The sequence below is a fragment of the Mustela putorius genome, unplaced genomic scaffold (genome assembly GCF_011764305.1).
Source record: "Mustela putorius furo isolate JIRA1106 unplaced genomic scaffold, ASM1176430v1.1 tig00000228_pilon_pilon_pilon, whole genome shotgun sequence".
Lineage (NCBI taxonomy): Eukaryota > Metazoa > Chordata > Mammalia > Carnivora > Mustelidae > Mustela > Mustela putorius.
The window spans coordinates 34,795,316-34,818,641 of record NW_025421322.1 but is presented as its reverse complement, the minus strand read 5'-3'; the positions used below and the strand labels follow the sequence as shown (position 1 = coordinate 34,818,641).

General features: G+C 41.3%; 1 protein-coding gene across 3 annotated transcripts in view; it reads right to left on the bottom strand.

The window, feature by feature from the left end:
• Nucleotides 1–23,326, bottom strand: part of KHDRBS3 (KH RNA binding domain containing, signal transduction associated 3) — a 186,628-nt gene that overhangs the window by 63,979 nt on the left and 99,323 nt on the right. For all 3 annotated transcript variants that reach the window (XR_006606195.1, XM_045078157.1, XM_045078156.1), the window contains exons 5-6: nucleotides 19,441–19,580; nucleotides 4,999–5,194 (exon numbers count right to left, since the gene is read on the bottom strand). Coding sequence is in view for 2 of the 3 variants with exons in the window: in XM_045078157.1 (XP_044934092.1) it covers nucleotides 4,999–5,194; nucleotides 19,441–19,580 (336 nt within the window). In the remaining variant the exon portion in view is untranslated. The remainder of the gene's footprint in view (nucleotides 1–4,998; nucleotides 5,195–19,440; nucleotides 19,581–23,326) is intronic.

Genomic DNA, 23,326 nt, shown 5'->3' with positions numbered 1-23,326 from the left:
AACAGATGTTCTTCTCAAGGACACATGCTCAGGGAGCATTTGTGACAGTGACTGTGATGAAGAACAGTTGGCCCAGGTGACATTAGAAATGATCAAATATCTTCGCACACACACCTTGAGAAAAATCAGTCCAATTTCAATAGGCACATTTTGACAAGGAAATACCTTCAAATTATCAAGCTTTCTCACTGGGGCTAATCAAGTATATTCTTATAACAGGCCACTCTAATGCTCACCACTCGCTGAGTGTTTGAGCCTAGTGCCACACGGGGACCCCTTCAGGCTGGCGCACGTACTCTGAAGAACATGGAGTATTTTAAGGACTGAAACGTGTGCTTTCTCAAAAAAGTAGCAGCTATGGCAGGATCTGAAGGAAGAGGATGTTACCCCCTTTTTGGTTTAAATAAGCAACTGATAGGATTTTTTTGTCTTTTATTCTGGAAATAATGTCCTCAGATAATAAATGTTAAGTGGAAGTTAAAATGAAAAGCAAATTGAATTGGTTGGATAGAACCAAACAAGTTCATAGAAATAAAACATTTATCACTATGGATGTACTTCAAAGAGGATCTTTAAAAATCGCATTTCTGAGTTCCAAAGGAATGACATGCCTTTTTGAGAGTTACAGGTGCTCTGAAACTCTTAAAGAAAAAGCTATTTTTTTTTTTTTGCTAGTAAATACAACACTATTGTCATTTATTATTTTTAAAATTCCTAAACCCATCCTGTTTTTCCTAATTATTTTCAATTTCCATTTATCTAGTTAGGGTAGCTTAACACAAGTGGCTGACTATATGGCCAGGCCACAGGGGTCATCTGACACAATCTCTTGTCTCCTGGCCCACAGTCCTGGGAAAGCAAGATGAGGTAGCTGATGCATTTTCTCTAAAGAGGAGAAAGGCCGATAGTCTCATCTACTAGAACACGGTTCTTCATAAAGCATTGACTGCCAAAGACAGACAGCCCCCGAGTCCTGAATCCCGCATCTGCTCCTTCTTTATCTGCCATGCAACTTTAGGTGAGACACTTAACTTCGCACTTGCACAACAGATCATAACATCTCACTGCGTGCCTATGAGAAGAACATGACAGAACATACATGAAAATGCCTTGTGGAGAGTAGCTTCTCATTAAATATTACATCGTCTGTAAAGTTCATTCTTATACTGAGATAAGAATTATGTTACTCTGCGACTTTCAGGAGCTACACAGAATTAGTCTTATCTCTTTGTAACCTGTAACTGCCCTTTGAACACCAGGGACACGGATAACTAAGGCAAGATGTTTTGTTAAATGCCAACTCTCACACTGCTTCCCATCGGATGGTTACAGTATGACTCGGAAAAGATCAATGGTAACCTTCATTAGGAAAACTTACCGGGTATCTAATCCAGTAAAGATTTACTAAGTGCATATAATGTGCTGGAAACTATGCTACAGGCGAGAGAGTGTTCTTCCCTAGAAGTTTATAATCTGCTGAGAAACAGATGTATACTAATGACTGCACTATACAGCTATATGCCAACAGTGGAGAGAGAGAGAGAGCGCACAAGTAGGGGGAACAGAGCAGGGAGAGGGACAAGCAGGCTTCCTGCTGAGTAGGGAACCCCCCCCCCTGACCTGGGACTTGATGCCAGGCCTCTGGGATCCTGACCTGAGCCAACAAACTCAACAGACTGAGCCACCCAGGAATCCCTTAAAACTTAGTCTTGAGAACAGTCACTCATTCAACAAACACTTAGTAAAGACCTTCTATGTGCCAGCCAGCATACTAGGTGATGGGAGTTAGAGACAGAGGTGAACGGCAAGCGAGGGATCCATATTCTCAGGGAGTTTAGAAACTCCTTTACATTCGCTCCAGTTCAACGGTATGATTTTTTTAAAGATCAACTCCAACTTTCCCACTTGCCGCATGAATGAAGAACTATTTGGGGGGTTATAGGATCTCAAGCTTTCTAAGTTGGATAATGTTTAGGACACCCACCTCTTCTAAAGTCCTACAAACAAACAAACACATTTTTAAATTTTCTTTTTTTAAGTTTGGGCATTTTCTCCTTCCTGTGCTCCAAAGCTAAGCATGTTGTGTGAATAATCTTCAGGATTTCAAAAAGTTAGGACGAAGGGCCAATGTCTGGGAATATACCAGACACTGCAAAGCTGTGGTCAGGAAACGAGTTGAGGTCAAAAGAGCACACCTGAGAGGCAGAGCTACCAGAGCGAGCCGCGGAGGTGAGGGGACTGTGTCTCCTCCTCACAGTAGCTCCCAACATTGTTTGCTGTGTACAGTGTTCCGCTATTGAAGCTTTCAGTATAGAACAGCATAAAAGGCCTGCAAAATGCAAGGCAAAATGGGGAAAATCCTTGTTCTTGGCTATAACTTCCGTAAGTGTTTCCAGGAGTAACAGATACAAATCAAGAGGGAAAGGTATTGCACATAATCCAAACTCTTCATGATAGCAATCCGACTTGGGGAAGAGGCCGTACTCATGACAGTGTAGCTGACCCTTGAACAATGGGGGGTTAGGAGCCCTGACTCCCATGCAGTTGAAAATCTGTGTATAACATTTGACTGACAAAAACCTAAGTACTAATAGATAGCCTACTGCTGACCAGAAGCCTTCCCAATAACATACACAGTTGAGTAACACATGTCCTGTATGTTGCATGTATGAAATTCTATACTCTTATAATAAACTAACTCAGAGAAAATATTAAGAAAATCATGAGAAAGTCAAAATACATCTATAGTAATGTACCATTATTTTCAGAAAAATCCACATACAAATGGACCCAGGCAGTTGGAACCCGTGGTGTTCAAGAGTCAGCCATCTTTCTTTTGTGTATGTGTCCGACTCCAGCGCCTAGAGCACATTCAGAAAGCAGGCGCATGTGCAAGAGCTGTTGTGTGAACATGACAGAATTGCAGATGCCGCACTCCAGGTAAGTTCAGATGAGGGCGGGAAACACAGCCGTCGGTTAACTGGGAAAGGAAGAGGCGGCCACCCTGGAACTGTGGCCGCAGCCACAGTTAGCGCCTGGAGGAGCGCCAGGTGAGTGTGGGACCCGAACCGTGAAAGCTCCCTTTCTCCCCGCACCCCATCTGCTCCTGGGAGGACACACGGATTCTTCTGCATGGCCACTGTCGCATCATTCACGTAGTCCATGGGAAGGGCAGTAAATTAACTCAACCGAATACTTCTCAAATCAATTGTTTTAACACCTTTTCTCCTCTGGACTTGAACTTGTCCAGGAAAGTTCATTTGTATTCATCTAATTGCATTCTGGATTCACTAGAGTGTACACCTAGAGACAGACGGAATTCAATCCATCTGAGTGGAAAGGTGAATTAATGTATGGGGAGAAGGCAACAGCTCTTTCTGAAATGTGACTGTAAAGCCCAACAAGCAGTTGACAGACTCAGATCACACTGACGGCGCCAGGGGCTGAGGATCCAGGCTTTCCACACCCTCTGTCTGAGGGTCTGGCGACACCATCTAGCCACACCTACATTAATCCAGACCTAAGAGAAAGCCCAGGTGGAAAACGACAAACACCGAACAGCACTTTCCCCCCCGCTGCAGTCTCTACTATTCTCGGGAGACGCCGCATCTGTGGAAGAGCTTGAGGCATGATTATTATTGTCAGTTTGGTCAGAATATCAGGACACAGGAACATGTCAAACTGTAAGGAAATAAGGAGAAGACATAGAGGTCACATCCTTTCCCGACTGAATAGCAAAATGGTGAAAGTGTTATGGGATTTATTTGTTAAATTCACTGAGTTCCCAGGATCCATTCTCTGCCGCTCATAGATACAAGCCAAACATCCTTGCCCCTCCAGAAGTCCCAGTGTAGGTGGGAGAGAGACGTGCGACTCCAGCAGTAATGCTCAATACGGCAGCTCCTATCTCCTCTGACTTTCCCTAAGGATAGCTGACCTGGATTTACAAGGACAAACAGGAAGCATGAGATTCCAAGCAGAGAGCAGCACCACCAAAGGTCTGGAAGCCCACGAGGATGCAGCACACCGAGGGAAAGACACAAAGTTCAGTACATCCAGGACAAAGACTTTGATCTTTCCAGTGGCTGCTGATGCAGCGGAAGATGTCCCAGAGAATGAACGCAGCCTTCCAGACACCATGCAGGGAGCCACCGGGCACCCAGCAAGAGCTCTCCCTGACATAAGACATGAAAACCCATTGGTTCTTGTACTTCAGCCCCATCACCCGTCACTGCTTCTCTTTGACAACCGTTCATGTACTGTTTCTTTAAGACTTTCAATCACTAACATGAAGCACCCATCCACCACTTATTTTCTTTATTTATGTTAAACTCAGAAGTCACAGGAAGAATCCCAGGGGGCTTGTATTCTTGTTGCAGAACGCCTCTGTCCTTCCCCTCTACTCAGTTTCCATGGATATATTTTCTTTCTCTTATATCCAGTAAGTCTATGAACCGTATCAAAGAATTATCGAATGGTAATGGAAACACATACTGATTTGCATTAATATAAAAAATTGGGAACTTTTGTTTTTTTCACTGAAAAAAACTTCAACTAAGAATCCATATTCAATAGCAGCACTTAAGAGGAAACACTTCAGGGTAAAAACAACTTGGTATATGTGGGTGATTCTTTTTTAAAAGACTGAATTACTCAGAGGCAACCTGTAGTGGAACATGAATGAATGACTGTTACATTAAAACCCGTAAGAGCCTGATGACAGGTCTCCGTGATCCTGGGCTAGAACCTCCCTACCACCCAGATTCATCCTCCCTATCACAGATATAAGTTACCTGACAAAAGAGGCTATGTCCTTCTCAGTTCTTACACTGCTAGTATCACATCTCATTTGGCACTCAGTAAACGTTCGCTGAACTAAGGTAGCATTTTTGAGGACTACAGCAAGTGAGGGCGGACACTTGGTTATTACAACAGCCAATGCTGCGTGTGGCCGGCTTGATCAGACCGGCACAGCTGCTGCATGACTCCTTCACTTACATAATCTCCATACGTCTCTTGTGTTGGGGGTGGTGGCGGAGGTCGGTACCCAGTTGGCGGAACTCCTCTTGCTCTGGGAGTGAGAAGTCCTCTTCCCCGACTCACTGGCCCTCGGGTGGAAAGGACTCCCCTGGAAGCTGGCGTCCCTCGTGGTACACCAACTCCAACTGGCCGGGCTGTGACTCCTCCCCTTCCCCTGCAAGCAAGAGGGGCAAGTTAGCAATAGTCATCATTTCTCTACCAGGCCACGGTTCACATGCATTTACACCTCAGGAAAATCAATATTCCATATTACTGTAAAAAGAAAGAAGGAAATCAAATGCAAAGTGAAGATTAGAGCAAACGAAAAACAACTACATCCTGAAAGGAAGTTTAGTCATTTAAGGCTTATCCAGTGGTCATGAATATTATAACATCAAAGAAACCCCAAGCCTCAATTTCTGGCTAAGACACAGAGTAGTAAGCGAGGACATGTGGGAAGGCTGCATCATCTACTGAGGACTTCTTTGTGATGCCAGGCCAGGGTCACATCTGACCTTCATGCCTACATCATAAAGTGGGCTATATTCTACTTGTCTATGGACAAGGAAACTAAGGCTAGAAAGATCGTCAAACTGAGAACACAAGTATACATCAGAGTTCGATGAAAGAGAAAATTAAATGTAACTTCCCAAATAACGTATTGAACACAGTAATTTAAAATACCATTCTTAAGTTAAATAAATACAGGTATTTTCTAAGGTAGAATTCAACTTATTTATGTATGTCTAACATAAAATACGAGATTCCAAGTCAGAGAGGACAGAAGAAACAAGCTGTATCAAGAATAGCTCAACATAAGCAAAACTTGAGAAAACATTTAAACTCTGATGAAATAAATCAAAGAAGAAATATCCCATGCTTAATGATTGTTACAGTCAATACTATTCAGTTGCCAATCCTTCCCATCTTGACCTATATTATATACTCAATATAACCCAGTAAAATTCCTGAGAACTACTTTGTAGACTGACAAACACATTCTGGAGAATATATAGAAAGGCAAAAGACCCAGAACAGACATCAAAATACTGTAGAAGAAAATTTTGGATGATTGCAGTATCTGATTTCAAGACTTATTATAAAGCTATAATAATCAAGGTAGTAAGTATTGATGGAAAAATAGATACACAGAACAGTGGGACAAAAGAGACAGACCTGAAATTGATCCACAGAAATATAGTAAAGTGACAAAGTTGCAAAGAAAATGCTATGAAAAAGTCTTTTAAACAAATAGTACTCAAGCAAATGGACATCCATATACTACCAAAAGACAGACAGACAGACAGAGAAAAGAACACAGAGACATCTTTCATAAAAATTAATTTAAAATAGACTTGAGACCTCACATAAAATATAAAACTCATAGAAGAAAATTCAGAAGAAATCAAGAAATCAGTGTGATTTCTTGGGTTTGATGATGAGTTTTTAGAAACAGTATGAAAAACATTATCTACGAAATAAAAATTAGTAAGCTGAACTTTCTTAAAATTAAAGACTTTTCCTCTGAGAAGGACACTGTTAAGAGATGAAGAGACAAGTCACAGAAAAGGGGAGAATGTCTAAGAAAAACGTATCTGATAGAAAACACGCTGTCCAAAATATACAAAGAACTTTTGAAACCCACAATAAGAAAATCCAATTTAAAAATGGGCAAAAGAAGAGACAGCTCAGTGAAGAAGTTATACAGATGGCAAATAACCAAAGGGGGGAAAAATTCTATATCACTTGTCATTAGGGAACTGCAAACTAAAACAAACCTATTAGAACAAATAAAATCAAAAGAAACTGAATATACCAACTGATGTTGAAAATGTGAAAGACAAGTGTTCTCATTCATTGCCAAGGGGCAAGCAAAAGAGTACAGTCACTCAGGAGGACAGTTTGGCACTTCCTTATGAAGTTAACATGGTATTATCATACAACCCAGCACCTGTATTCCTAGGTATTTACCCACCTGATTTGAAAAGCTGCTTCCACACAAAAACCTGCACATTAATGTCTACTGAAGCTTTACACATAGTGGCTAAAACAACCAAGATGCCCTTTAAGTGGGGGATGGATAAGCAAGCTGGGGAGCACACATATGAAGGAATATTATTTGGTCCTGAAGAGAAATAAGCTCACAAACCAGGAAAAGCTATGGATGAACCTAAAATGTATGTTTCTAACTAAATGAAGCCAAGGCTACGTACTGTTTGACTCCAATGATAGGAAACAGTGGAAAAGAAAAAAAACTAGCGAGGAGTTAAAAAAACAAACAACCAAGAACCAGTGGTTGCTGCAGGTTAAGGGAAGGAGGGAAGGTTGAACAGGTAAAGAAAGCCGTAGGAACACTTCAGGGGGCTGACACTATTCTGCAGGATGCTGAAATGCTGGATACGTGACACAAAGCCATTTGTCAACACCCACAGAACTTTATACCATGAAGAGTGAACATTAACGTAAGCAAACTATATATATATATATATATGTGTGTGTGTGTACATATATATAATTTAGGAAATCGAGGGCTTCTAAGATGTAATGCTAAATGTGACAAAATATTTTAACTACATTAAAAACATATAAAACATCTTTATGAAGTTGAGAAGTAAAATAAATTTAGAAATGAGTGAAGCTTATAAGACTAGGCAAAAGAAAATGCACGTAAGCACTGCTCTAGGTGACAGGCTTATTTCCCATGAAGAGGGATGCAGGTACACATAATGATTCTGATATACTCTGTACGTACACTGGACTCAAGCAATTAAATGGACGATGGATAATGGAAGCTACACTTCTTGTGCGGGAGTGAAGGTTACAGGTGAGCAAGCGGATGAGGCTAGAATGAACACTATGGTTATGGACTGGAATCGGAGACATGAGTATCAACTCTTGATTCATTTACTATGGGTACAAGCAGTCACACACAGAAACATACACAGATGTGTATACATACATGGGCTAGTAGAATACATATGTTTCCTCACTCTGTCAGCTGACAGGGCCCGGAAGCAAGGACCTACCAGCAGCAAGAAACAGAACTAGCACCCAGATCTTGGTCTCTCACACCATTCTCCAATAAAAGGAACCGGGGCTCCTTGGAGAAATGGCCAATTCCAGGACTAGAGCAGGAAGTATGCAAGATGATGCTGGAGCAACTTGTAGGACAGAAGGCAAGGACGTACTCAAAAAATAAATAAATATACATATGTACATATTATAACCAATAAAAAAATTATGAGGGTATATGAGAAGAGTAGAGAAGCCAAATAAAAGAATACCCACAGGCCAAAGCTAAGACAACATGAGTAAAATAAAGCAGTATTGGATTTTAACCCAATGTATAAAATATAAATATCCATAAGTCCACACTAATATAAACAAATGATTGAAATAACAAACTGGAGAGAAGAAGAAAATCCTGCAATAATTTATGTAGGTATTCTACCCTTCATGGGGGAAAAAAATTCAACTTTAAGTAGGGAAACCCAACAACTATGACCTTAGTGCAGTTACCAAGGCAACATCAGCATCACAAAGTCATGTGGACAGTAGACACCACTGATAGCACGTGATGAAAATGACAGGACGAAATGAAAGTGATACTTCATCTTCGTGGTTTTTGTTCCCTAAACCCGTAACCCCAGGCTTATCTTGAGAAAAACATTAGACCCATCCAAGATGAGGGACATCTTCAAAGAACCTGACCAGTACTTCTCAAAACATTAAAGCCATCGAAAAGATGCAAAATCTTAAGACTTTCACCCTTAGGTCACTTGTATTATTCCTTTTATAAGTATTATATAAATTAGGTCTGTTTTTGCTCATCCTAGGCCATACAAATTGGCACAGTAAAAGTGGTGGTCAAGAGAAAGGTCACGGGAGTCAGACCTGAATTCAATTATAGACTATGTTTGTTACTGTCTAAGTTCTGCCTTCCAGTTAATCAAACAAATCAAATCTGAATTTTCCAAGCTAGTTACTCCACTGTGAACTGGGTTACACAACCCATTTCTTAGTAATAGTGTGCAGAAAAACGACACAGGACACAGAAAGTACCTACCACATCTCCTACTCCATCAAGATCAACAATTTATGTACATTTCAATCACTGAATTACAGTGACAGACACTATAAATTGTCTTACTCATATTTTTATCTCCAGGATATATCTAGAAACATCTTAATATGATTAGAGAAAAGAGTAGTTTCTAATTACAGTAGATCTAATTCATATGTGATATTTCAGTTAATCTGTGTATATCCAAACTAAGGCTCCTGCTTCCTTATCTAATACCCCATCCTTGCCATCCAAGGTACTATATGGACCACAAATTATTCAACATGGTTTCTCAATCTATAAATTAAGTGTTCCATTAAATTGACAGACATAAATTTATATATTCAAAAGGCTCACAATTCTTCCCCAGCACCATCAACACTGTTTGGTTATGTGCCCTCTGGGTATATGGAATCACAGTAAACTACCTGTTACAGAATTTCAGACAAGTCATTTGATATATGTAGCTCTGGATACTTATCTAGGAAAGACCCTTCGAAGATTCATTTTTATGTGTTTGCAATTCCATGGGAACTGCGTGAAACAGTATAGTTGCTTCAAAGGATACTCTGGTGAGACGGAGACATGCAGGAAGTAGCGGCTAACATAAAGATCCTATGCAGAATGCCCCCCGTATGCGACAAACGAAGTTCAGGGTAAAGTTTAACAGCTGGAATGATAACATGGGGATAAGAAAAGGAAAAGTGTCTGTTAAATGAGATAATAATCAGTGGGAATTTATTATTTTTTTTACTTAAAAAATTGATTGAAATTGATAAAATTAGGTTGCCACACTGTTCAGAATGAGGCTAATGAGAAAGAAGGAAGATCACATCTCTGAACAGAAAGCTTTGTAAGCCGAGGAATCGGTGTAATGGTCACGGTTCTTTTTGTTTGCGTTCTTCAGCACTGAGAACCTGGTTCCTGGTTTGAAACTCACATGTGGAAATAATCTAGAAAAGTCTGTGAACAGGTACTTTCACGGGAACAATAATTTGAATGACTAATCAGGAACTAATTATTTATAGACTGCCAGCTGTTTTAGCATGTGATGAAAGAGTACATGCCTTCAGCTCCAGCATTCCCATCCTCAAATCTGCTCTGTCCCTTAGCTGCTGAGCCTCGGTTTTCTACCTGTAAAATAGCCTCACTAATACCTAGCTCTCACAGACAGTCATGAGAGCTACCCACAGAAGGTATAAAGTGCCTAACCTGACACAGCCATTTCGTAAGTGGTAATTATTACGCAGTCTTCCACTTGGAATCTGTCCTGACACCTTCCTTGGGCCACTTACCAGAGGACAAGGGGAGAACAAAAGAAAGTATCAATCACATCGGTTAGCAACAGCACCTTTATGTACACTCTACCCTTTTCACAGCAGTAATGCAGTCTGGGAGAGAAAGAGAATAAACATACACTATTACACTGTTTGGCCTTTATCTATAAATTTTATGAGGAGGAAAAAGTACTGGGTAAAACAATGACTTTGGTGGCAAAAGCCCTGAGTGCTCAAGTCAGCCCCGGCATTATTGGCTGGGCAAGAACCACAGCTGGTCACAAGCTGGGTGCCCGAGCGAGCCGAGGGCAGGGTCTTAGCTTGGTACCACCAGTATCACAGCGGGAAGCTAACCTTCCAGGGCGCTGCCTGAGGCCCATGCCCTGGTGTACTAACCACCCAAGGGGCAATTATTTCTCCCACAGACTCCCGAACAAACTCATGGACTTGTTTTCATATCTGCGGTTTTCTGAGAGGAAAACTTAATTATTCGGAGACTTTCCCTTCTTGCCAGAGGTTGACAAGTGAATGAGAGGCTAGATAAGAGCAAACAGGGAACACAGCCCAAGGTTATAATCCCTCAGAACATGCAAAAGAAATTGTCAAAGCCAGTGACGACGAAGCTTCCAGACCCTCTGGCAGCCCTTCCTCTTAACACCTTTAAAGATGATCTGAAATGTGGCTCTCTGGCAGCTTGTCCACACTTGTGCATCCTCATCACCCTCTGAGGACCTGTGTCGGGAGCCAGGAGGTCTGGAGTTCCATTTCCAACAAACTCTTGCTGCTCCTGGTTTCGACCCAGAACATACAGACCTGTTCTTCATTCTGGGATCCATCCCATTTCCAACACAATTAAAAAAAAAAAAAAATTATGAGCAACTGTTTCATTATCCTACATTGTACAGAGTACAAAATAAATCTAAGGCCATTTGTTTCTTCCTCAAAAAGTTACCAACTAGTTATTAGCAAAACTACTGACAATTTAAGACACTATGAGAAACACAACCTCTTATAAAGTGCAAGAAATGCATTTATCTTCTCTTTCCCACCAGTGATGTATCCCCCTGAAGACAGAGAGCTCATTACTTACTTTGAAGCCTGTCACTGTCTTCCAATTCTGTAAGCATGCTTGTACCTTTCTTCTTTATTTAAAAATAAAAATTGCAAAAGTCTTTATCATTTCTAACTAACAGCCCTATTTCTGCCTTTGCAACTTTGAGGACAAGTCTTCCTCTCTGGTAACAGTGAATTAATAGTAAAGGAGATTAAGAGAGATGCGTACTTTGCCCAAGGTCCTCCATAAGAATTCAAATTGCAATGTGGGATCATTTTGTGTAATCGGAAAAGGAATCATGAACAGTTGGGCTTGAATAAATTAAGCCCACGGACATGATAAAAATTAAGCAGCGTCTGGATTAGCATGTGCTCAGTGTTCTAGCTCCATTTTACAGCTGAGGAAACCAGGGCTTAGCTTGGGGAGAAACCCGAGGAGGCCCTACAGCTCCAAAGAGCCAGGGGACTGATCTTCCCAGAGTCACACCCAAATTGCAAGCACAGTCCCCATCTTTTCTGCTTTCTAGTCTCTGCTCCTCCGCTTAGGATGACCTCCCTCTCGCACTCTCCTGCCCTATACCCATGTCCCCCATTCAAAGTTATTTGTACCCAATGGGGCACCTGGGTGGCTCAGTCAATTAAGCATCTACCTTTGCCTCAAGTCATGATCGGGGGATCTTGGGGTTGAGCCCCACACTCCCTCTCGCTCCCCACTCCTGTGCTCTCTTTCAAATGAATACAATATTTTAAATAATTATTTGCCCCCTCATTTCTCTTTCCATTCCACTTGTTTTTATATCTCCCATCCCCTTTTTACACTATTCTGCCATAATTACTTGTTTCTGTGACTTCTACTTCTGAAACTCCCTGAAGTCAAAATGACGACTTAGCCATCTCTGTAACTTCAATACTGTCACAGAAAGAGCTCGAAGAAACACTGTGACATTAAATGACCTAACAGCAAGAATAGACGGACTGATTTTCAAAGAGGAAGAAATGTGTTAAAGCTTCTGAACAACCGGGGTGTGGTGGGAGGAGTCCGCTGCACGGGAACACTCTGCGGTCCTGTCTGCCTCCAAATGGCTCAGCTTATCAGTAGATCTCGTTTACCGTTATTGTAGGGAAAAATCAGGCAGTAAATTGGGTGTCAAAAACCTTCCTCCAGGGACACCTGGGTGGCTCAGTTGGTTGAGTGGCTGCCTTCGGCTCAGGTCATGATCCCAGCGTCCTGGGATCGAGTCCCACGTTGGGCTCCTTGCTTGGCAGGGAGCCTGCTTCTCCCTCTGCCTCTGCCTGCCACTCTGTCTGCCTGTGCTTGCTCTCGCTTCTCTCTCTATGACAAATAAATAAATAAAATCTTTAAAAAAAAAAAAAAACCTTCCTCCAGTTGGCACTGACGCCTACAGGGGACTGAGAACATTGACCTGACTGTGTGCTGCACCTGACACATGTGCGGCCGACCTCACCGTGACCAGGAGACCCGCGCTGTGCTGCCATTCTTACCTGCCTGCCCCTGGCTGGCTTCGGAATCACAAGTTCTTGCACCGAGTTCTCACACTCCTTATAACACTATTTGCCATGGATTTTGTCTTCCCAAAGCCTATTAAAATGATTTTAAAGAAACCACACATTTTCCATTTTCCCCTTAATCCACTCCAGTATGGCCACTCAGTAATATGCCCCCAGGGACCGTTGGAACCGAAAGCAAGTGGATACTGAGGAAGGAGGAAGCAGCTCAGTAGGAGAAATCCATGAACCTTATGGCAGGAAAAGAAGAGAAATTCATTTCCCAGGGAAATCCTCTACTACTCTCTGCCTGGGAAGTACGGCAAACATGTCATGTACCAATACCTAAGTTTTTAGGAAATCAGAAGGAAAGACAAGAGGGTGAGTTCTGACATTTTGGTGGTAGAATGTCCTGAGAAGGTCAGTTCAACAGAAAATCAAATAATTTAAGTTATATCCCAAGGAAAATGTTGTTATTTTTTAATAGACAACGTGTATCAATAATGCGGACTAGTAGAAAAAGAAGTATATTGTCATTCTCCTATATCTATCCTTTCCTTATTTAAAAAAAAGACCTTTTAATATAGATGGGTAGATTAACACAAATCTTATCATATACTAGTGAAATATTTAAGACTCTTATTTTAACTATTCAGTGTTCCTGATAACACTTCTCATAACTTCCTACACTATGGGAGAAAATCTATCACTTTCAATCACTGAAACAATCATCAGCATCTCTGATATCATTCACGATGGATTTAAAAAACGGTGAAATCACATGGAAATCAATGTGAAGGAGGACATGTGACCGCCAGGGTCCCATCCGGCCCCGTACGGAAGAGGTTAGATAGCGCTCTACAGAACGTGCCTACTTGTTTGCTCAACACAGCAACTGCCAAAACACTGGTTTTACAGAGAGAAGACATCAATGGGGCACAATCTAATGTTGAAACTATAAATAACTCCCTTACGCTGAGAGCTAGAGCGGTGCCCACGCGATGCTGAGGACTGCGGGGTCCCGGGGAATGCCGCAGCACCCTAGCACCTTGGCAGAGAGTTTGGGAAATACCACCCAAAGATTTACTGTGGAACTTCAGTCCATGAAAGAAAAGAGGAAGGAGCAGGTAAGAAAATTATAGAAACCAGAGTTGAAAATGTCCCCAATTTAATGAAAGCTTATAAAAAGCCTTGAGTGATTGAGTCAGCTTCATATCCTGGGTCCAAACCACCACATTCAGCTCCCCGTGCTGATGAACATGATTCACTACTCAGAAAGACAGCCTTCATCTGCTTGGTCCATTCTTCTTCCTACTGTTTTTGGTCTCACCTGCAGGGAGCTAAGACTGCCTGCTACCTGGGAGGAAGGGCCAGCCGGCCAGAGTAAAGGTCAGCGGGAAAGCAGCACAGAACAAGCCAGCTGTTTCGAAGAAGGCGCAGAAGAGCATCCCCACGGGTCCAGGACAGCCTGGCCGAGACTGCTGGGCAGCAGGTCAGGGTGGAGGAGGGGGCCTGCCCAAAGTATGCTGCCTGCAGTGGCCCCCTCTCCAGCTTCCCTCTGCTCTTCCACAGACCCCGAAGGGCCAGCAGGCCACACTTCACAGCAGCGTCCCTGGAGGCATGCACAGGACAGACCGGAAGTGAGGAAACTTCCTCACCTCCTGAGTTATAACAGGTGTTAAGTTTAGTTCTCACATTTGAAACTGAAATGAAAGACTTATTTAGAGTTTATTAAAACTTCTCACTGCAGGATTTAATTTTAGGTCATTTACATCTTTCAGCAGAAAAGTATCCTGAAGTGATAAGAATGGGCAACATTCATGAAGCCTCCAGTAATAATTTATTCCACTCTGAAATTCTAAAACGGTGATAGCCACATGACCATTCCCACAAAGCTAATCCCCTAGTGCATTCAGTCTTGGGACAGCGAACTACATCAACACAAAATACTGCAAATGACTGACACTTGATCAGCAAGAGCCTAAAGAATTTGCTATTGTACCGCAGTCACTTAACAATTATTTACTAAGTGATTCCTTTATGCCAGGTCCTAGGGACACAAGAGTCTTTACGGGTTTATATTATCCTGAGGAGAAGCCAATGAAAATGTGAACAAAAAAGGTAGAATTCAGTGTGATAAATGCTACGAAGGGACCCCAGCTTTGGGACTGGGGGACAATGACTCTCAAGAAGGTGCTCGGTAAGGCTTCCTAGGCATGGACCTGTGTCTGCCTACCATGTGAGGCCTGGACAAAGCATCCCGAGGTGGGGTCAGTGGGGGCAGTGAATGCAAAAGGCCTGGGAAGGAAATAAGCTTGGCCAGCTGGTCAGAGTTAGGAGGCCAGCCAGACCACAGTGCAGAAAACCACAATGTCCGAAAGGGCAAGGAGATCAGTAGGTTATGAGTGTGTCCTCGAGCACAGCAGGAAGTTTGGACGTTCTCCTAGAGGCAAAGGGAGCCACCCAAAAAACTGAAGCAGGGAGAAGACAAAATCTACTTTAACAGGTTATTAAAGACTGCAGATGAAAAGTGGAAGAGCACTGTGGCTAGACTGAGGTGGGGAGGAAGAGGTGATTGATGAAAACCAGACTTCAGGTTTATTTTAAAGGTAAAATCAAAATGGCGGACTGAGGGATTGGATACAGCAAAGGCCTACTAAGACTGTGCACTGGAGACAATTCTCACAGGTCTCAGGACCTCAAAGCCCTGTGCTTCGAGGAGTATGTTTGTCTTCTGTTTTATTACTCTTTTAGACCCTGAAACAGTGTGATTCTATGACAACGTCTTCCTAAGCTCTGGCTACAAGGAAGTTCAAAGCAAAATTTGAAGACTATCTCTGCGACTGTACTCCTGTGTGCTAACCTAACTCTTGGGGTTTGGTAACCTTCTGTCCTAATTCCCACAACCATTTATTTTTTATTCTGTGAGATGCGCATACTAGTTTGGCAAGTTACTATATGTGATTTAATGAGAAAGTAGTAAAAAACATAAAAGTATTTCCACCATAGATTGTATTAAAGGTGCCATCCTGGGCTGCAATAAAAGTGCAGTGAAAGGGACAGAACCAAAGCTCTATGGAGGAAACGCAGCAGCACGATGGATGGAGAGAAGCCCAGCTCTAGTTGAAATGCAAGGGAGGACCCAAGAGAGGAGAAAGGCATAGACGGTGGAACCGGGGTCTACAAATCTTGGGCGCGTCATCACCTCCCTCCCTTGAGAAATGGTGAGTGAACACACCAGTGGCCCTCACAGGGCTGTTATGAGGCGTAACCTAGTTAATATCTGTAAATGCTTAGAAAAGTACTCAGTCAGTAGTAAGTCGGGGTGTTAAAGTAAGCTTCGGTGTGAGACCCAGAGAGCAGCGGGACGTAAAGAGGAGAGGGGCCGGGAAGGACGCAGAACTGCGGGCAGAGGGACGATGTCCACGGGCGTGTGGGAAGGACGTGAGCCCCAGCGCCATGAAATAAACAGTTTCCAGCGGGGGGTGGAACACAGGAAATATGGCAAAGTAATCAGTAAAGACTAAACGGAGTGAGGCCTTACGAAAGAACACAGGAGGGCTCTGGGTACCTCTTCGAGGAAAAGAAAGGCAGAGTATTTGAAAGGTCTGGTGCCGCGGAAGCCCACGGTCAAACGGAGGACAGAAGGTAGGGGTGTGTGAGGCGCTCTGCCCAGCGCCCACTGCGATCCAGCCACACCCGCCACAGGCCACAGGGACGGTACTCACTGCCGACACAACGGAAAGGCTGTCGGTGGCAAGCCATGGACCTGTGTCATCAAGAGGAAGAATTTAATTTTTCTTCTGGGTAGATGGAGGGGTTTCTGCAGATACTATACTCAAAACACCAAAATGTTTCTGCTTTCCTCATCTGTTTAAACTTAATTTAAAACCTGACAGTGAGGGATGCCTACGGCTCAGTTGGTGAAGCATCTGCCTCAGTTCGGGTCCTGGGATCGAGTCCTTTATCAGGCTCCCTGCTCGGAGGGGAGCCTGCTTCTCCCTCGGCCTGCCACTCCCCCTGCTTGTGCTCCCTCTCTCGTTGCCTCTCTCTCGGACAATGAAATTAAAAAAAAAAAAATCTTAAAAAACAAAACAAAACAAAACAAAAAATCTGACAGTGAAATGAGAACTTATCTTCAGTCAAAATGATAGATCTGGTTAAGGAACACAGCATCCCCTAAAAAGTGCCCTCAACAGTGACACTGAGTGAGCTCCCTTCACTCCGCCTCCATCCGGGAGGGTCATTCTGTGAATGTTGCCTTCTTTAGAAAAAGGGTGTTTGCAGACGTGATTATCAGCTGAGCATCTTGGGAAGGGAGGAGTACTCTGAATCACGGGCGGGGGGGGGGGGGGGGGGGGGGGGGGGGGGGGGCTAAATGATATCACGTGGAAGAGGGAAGCAAACAGAGATGCCAGACCGGACAGAAATCAACAAGCAGAGACCAGAGTGATAAGGCCACAAGGGAAGGCAAGCTGGCAGGCACCCGGAGCTGCCACCGGCAAGGAAAGGATTCGCTGCTAGAGGGGAACCACCACCTCCACCTTGACTATGGTCTGCCCAACACTGATTTTGGACATCTAGTCCCTGGAACTGATAAATCTCTGTTGTTTAAAGCCACCAAATCTGTGGTCATTCATCACAGCAGCCACAGGAAACTAACGCAGTGAGTACAGTGGACCCCGGAACAACACGGGTTTGAACTGCATGGGTCCGTCTGCGCACGGATCTTTTTACAATAAATACAGTACAGTAGTGTAAATGCATTTTCTCCTCATGAATTCCTTTTTAACACTTTCTTTTATCTAGCTTATCTCATTGCAATAATAAAGTATTTAACACATGCACAAAATGTGGTCATCGACTGTGTTATGGGTAAGGCTTCTAGTCAACAGTAGCTTATTAGTAGTAAGTTTTGGGGGAGTGAAAAGTTATACACAGATTTTTGACTATGCAAGAGGTCAGTACCACTATCCTCCCACAATGGTCAAGGGTCAACTGGAATTTCTTATGATTTAAAGTAAATTTAATGGTAGAAGAAATAAAAATGAGAGGAATTTACCATTTACTGAACACCTACATAAATTATTTCATTAAACCATCAACAGCGATCCATTATTAGCCTTTTTTAATAGAATAAACACACTTGGTTCCATGAGCAGATCTGTTTATTTTACATTGCAAGAACACCTGTTTGTAATTTGCTCTCTTTGACCATACACTGATCAACAACACTCAATAAGAAAACTGACTTTTATTTGTAATTTGCTCTCTTTGACCATACACTGATCAACAACACTCAATAAGAAAACTGACTTTTATTCTCCTAAATAAGTTGAAGATATAAAAGAATGCTATTTGAAATTATTTCATTCAAAATCGATCTGAAAAAATATATATGTAGTCACCAGTGAAAAATCTGTTACTTCTTTCTACTGAGTTCTTTTTGGATGCAAAGATTAAAAAATTAAAAATATTTTAAAATAAATCTGAGATACATCTCAATATATGGTTTTGCTTAAACTGTCTTATGAATTCATTAAAACATTTTTTATTTTTCATTATGTTCAGTTAGCTAACATAAAGCACATCATAAGCTTTTGTTGTAGTGTTCAACGATTCATTAGTTGTGTATAACACCCAGGGCTCATCCCAACACATGCTCTCCTTAATACCCACCACCCGGTCACCCCACCTCTGCACGCCCCTCCCCTCCATAACCCTCACTTTGTTTCCAGGAGTCCAGTCTCTCTCACGGTTTGTCTTTCTCTCTGATTTCATTTTTCATATTAAAAGTAGTCATCAGTCCAAAGACAGAAAAAAAATTCTGTGTATCTGGACCAGCTGAGTTTTCAGATACCACAGAGCATTCACAGTGAATAAAATGACAACAGGCTTCTGGACACTCACTTGGTGCCTGACATGGTGCTCAACACCAGAGATGTGGCAAAGAACTGGCCTAATCCTGTACTCAATGGGGAAGGCACATGCTTCCAAGACTTCAATTTGCGTATCAATATTACTATTTTAAAACAAGCCTCATTTTTAAAAAATTTAAAAATTAATATTAGGGGCACTGAGTGGCTCAGTAGTTAGCCATCTGCTTATGCAACGGGTAATGATCCCGGTGTCCTGGGATGGAGTCCCGCACTGGGCTCCCTGCTCAGCAGGAAGCCTGCTTCTTCTTCTCCCACTCCCCCTGCTTGTGTTCCCTCTCTCACTGTGTCTCTGTCAAATCAATAAATAAAATCTTAAAAAAAAATTAATATTAGAGTGATAAATAAACTTGCCTATAGTCATCAGCCAGTAAGTGGTACAGGTTCTATTTAAACCCAGGAATATCTCACTCCAAGCAAAGTGAATCCCCTTAATTACAACATCATAATGTCTGAATATATTCTTGCAGGCTTTGTGAGGATATACTGATAGAGCTGTTTGACTATTAATAAAGGAGACATTAAAATGGTTGCCATGGTACCCTATTCTAATGACAAAAAAAGTAAGTCAATTAATAACACCTACCTGGTTATTGCTGGGGTGGGTACACCTCTTGTACGCAAGGTGGGTTTCCCTCGAACAACTGGTACATCCGCATTTTCTGAACCACCGTTCAAATATGTTAATTCTTGGAGCTGGGCTTGCCTGATTTCATCATTATAGTCCTACACAGAAGACAGAGGACAACATAACTCAGCTCATGTGAAAAATACAAAAGTATTTAGGACAAGAATAAAACAATTTTTAACAGAAGAAAGGGCAAGTAAATAGCTGAATTCATAAAATAAGATTTGAGACTGTTGAAATGAAAATGCATCAATAAATTGTTATAAAAAGGGGGGGGAGCGTATTTTTACCAAACTATAATTTTCTACAATCAGCCATTATTCCTTCTGCTGGGCCTACTTTCCAAGTAAGATACTTATAAGCAAATTAAAATACCATATACAGACACATGGCACTGTTATTTACAACTCAGTTCAACTAGTAGTTACTGCGATCTGTGAAGGACCACTAAAAGAGCTAGAGGAGGAAGCCTGGTTCCCTACAGCCAAGGAGCACACAATCTAACAGAGGAGGAGGACATACATACAACAGGATAGCTTTACTGAAATTAAAAACCACGCGTACACGTTCTTCTTGTACATTTCCATTTGGATATTATACTAGAAAAACGCACCATTTTCAAAGCTGAATATATCTTATTCTTGGAGACTTGCTCTTCTTTATCTTACGACTGTTTAAATATTCAACTGAAAAACCCAGGGAGCCATCCTTGAGTACTCCTTTCCTGAATATCTCCAACCCCACTCAAGAATCATCAAGAAGTGTGATCTGTTTTACAATAAAACGAAAGTTCAGGTCTAAACTGTCAAAAAGGAAAGTCTTGTAACTCAGCTGTAGGCAAGAAGAGCAGGTTCCCAAAAGAAGTATCATCTAAGGATGAGTGTGAACTAACTACCAGAAGAGGGGCAGTACAGTACTATAGCTGGAGGTAAAAGCACATTTTAAGACCTAAAGAAATGGTGTCCAGGGAACATAAAGAAGTGCCATACGGCTGAATTACAAGATCAACTTGGGGTGTGTTTTTTTGGGGAGGGGGGTTGGGCTCAAAGTGGAAAGGAAAGCAGAAAGCAAATTAAACAAAGTCTTCAGTCATTTTAAATATAACTTTAAAGGTTTAAAATTAAGGGTACTAAAAGGCACTTTAGAGTTTTAAGGAAGAAAGTTGCATATCTAGGTTTGTGTTTTAGAAATATTATGAACAATTGGATGCTATCAAATTAGGTAACTAAGATGACAGAAAGACACAGATGAATTTCTATAAAGACACAAATTACCAAAACTGACTGAAGAAGAAATAGGAAATCTGACAGATAAGCCAAGAGACTAAATTAGTACTCATTAAGTGTCCTGCAATGAGAAGCCTAGGCCCACAAAACTTTAATGATGAATTCTACAAATAATTAATAAAGAATTAATGCTAATCCTTCACAAACTTCCAGAAAAATGAAAGAAGAGGGAGTACTTCCTCACTGTTTCTATAAAGCCAGTACTGTCAGGGACCACAACAGACAAAGACATTGCAAGAAAAGAAACCTATAAATGAATATCCTTATGAACACAGAAACAAAGGCTCTCAAAAAAATTAGGAAGCCAAATCCAACAGCATAAACAAAATTAAAGGGGGAAATATACACAAGAATAAGTAAAACTTATTCCAGAATTGCTAGTTGCCTTAATATAAAAAAAAATCAATTAATATAACAGCATAAAAACAGAATAAGGAACAAAAAAACGATTATTTTAATACAAAGAAACCAAATCACTTGTGAGAAGAATCCAATACTTTAATGATACAAACACTCAACAACTAAGAAATCCCAGAGTTAACACTGTATTTAATAGTAAAAATGTAGAAGAATCATCCTGAGATGAGGAACAAGATAAGGATGTCAACTCTCACCCCTTCTATCCAACATCACACTTGAGGTTCTAGTCGGGACAATAATGTAAGAAACAAATAAATAGCGTTCAGATCGAAGGGGAGAACTAAACAAACCTTTATTCATAGATGGGATAACCCTGTATATAGAAATCAAAAGAATCCACAAAAACATTATTAAATAATCACATTACAAAAGGTTTCAGGATATAATGAGATCAATATACCAAAATCAATTTTATTTCTTTATGAACAAAACAAAAATAAAATTAAGACAATAATTCCACTTAAAGTATCATAAAGAACAGCATAGGAATAAATTAACAAAATAAGAGCAAAATTTGTATACTGTACAACAAAATACTATTGGAAGAAATTTTTTAAAATCTAAGTAAATGGAAACATACCCAATGTTCATGGATAGGAGGACCTAATATTGTTATGATGACAATATCTCTACCTTACTGTCCCACCTCCCAGACTGATCTACAGAGATGAGGAAATCCCTATCAAAATCCCAACTGGCTTCTTTGTTAAAATTTCTATGAAAATCCAAGGGACCTAGTATATCCAGCATATCCAGTATATCCAGCATAATTTTAAGAAAAAAGAACAAAATTGGAGGACTAATATAATCCCATTTCAAAACTTACCACAAAGCCATAGTAACAAAGACTGTGCAGTACTGGCTTAAAGGGTAGACATAAAGATCAGTGAAATAGAATTGGGGGCCCAGAAATAAGTTACTATAGATTGATGTTCAAACACTCTCTTTAACAAGTGATACTATAGTAATAAGAACACTGAAGATAATGGAAGTCTTACACCTTGCTGGCGGCAATGAAAACTGGTCCAGCCACTTGGAAAAACCAGTTAGCACTACCTCAAAAATACTTTTTTTTTTTTCTTAAAGATTTTATTTATTTATTTGACAGAGGGAGAGAGAAAGAGAGAGAGAGAGAGAGATAGATCAATCACAAGTAGGCAGAGAGGCAGGCAGAGAGAGAGAGGGAAGCAGGATCCCCGCGGGACCATCCTGCTCCATCCCAGGACCCTGAGATAATGACCTGAGCTGAAGGCAGAGGCTTAACCCACTGAGTGACTCAGGCGCCCCTCAAAAATGTTTAACACAGAGCTACCATGAAACCTAATAATTCCACTTTGGGGTCAGACCCAAGAAAGTGAGAACATACATCCCTCCAAAAATCAGTACACAAATGTTCACAGCAGCATTCTTGATAATAGCCAGAAAGTACAAATAATCGCAACCGAAGTCCTTGACTAATAAAGAATGGACAAATAAAACATAGCATATCCATACAATGGAATATCACCCAGCAATGAAAAGCAGCTTCAATGTACCTTGAAAAGAGTACGCTGAATGAAAGAACGCAGGACAAAAGACTACACATACTGTTCCGTTTTACACAAAATGTCAAAAACAGGCAAGTCCACAGAGACAGATTACTGGTCGTATGAGACAGAGAGCTGAGGGATAGCAGGGGACTGGAATGGGCACTGCTTGGTCAAAGGTATGGGGTTGCTCTGAGGAATGATGAAAATCTAAAACAGATTGTAGTGATGGCTCCGTAACTGTGAGAGCACAACAATCCAGTGAACTCTGTGCGTTTAATGGGTGAACTGTAGGGTATGTGAATTTTATCTCCATAAAGGCTGTGTAAAATGCAAAAAAGTGAGTGAGTGGTTGACTAGGGAGGAAGAAGAATAGGAAGTCACTGTTCATTACAAGGTTTACTTGGGGGTAATAAAAATGGTCTTGGGTTATGGTGACAGCCACAGAACTCTATGAATACACGAAAAGCCACTGAATTATATACGTTATAGGAGTGAATTTTATGTGATGTGATTTAGATCTCCATAAAGATATTACATGGAAAAAAGCACACCAGAGGCAGAAATCCCAGATGGAAGCTCATAATTCCAGTATGTGGTAAGGACAACCTG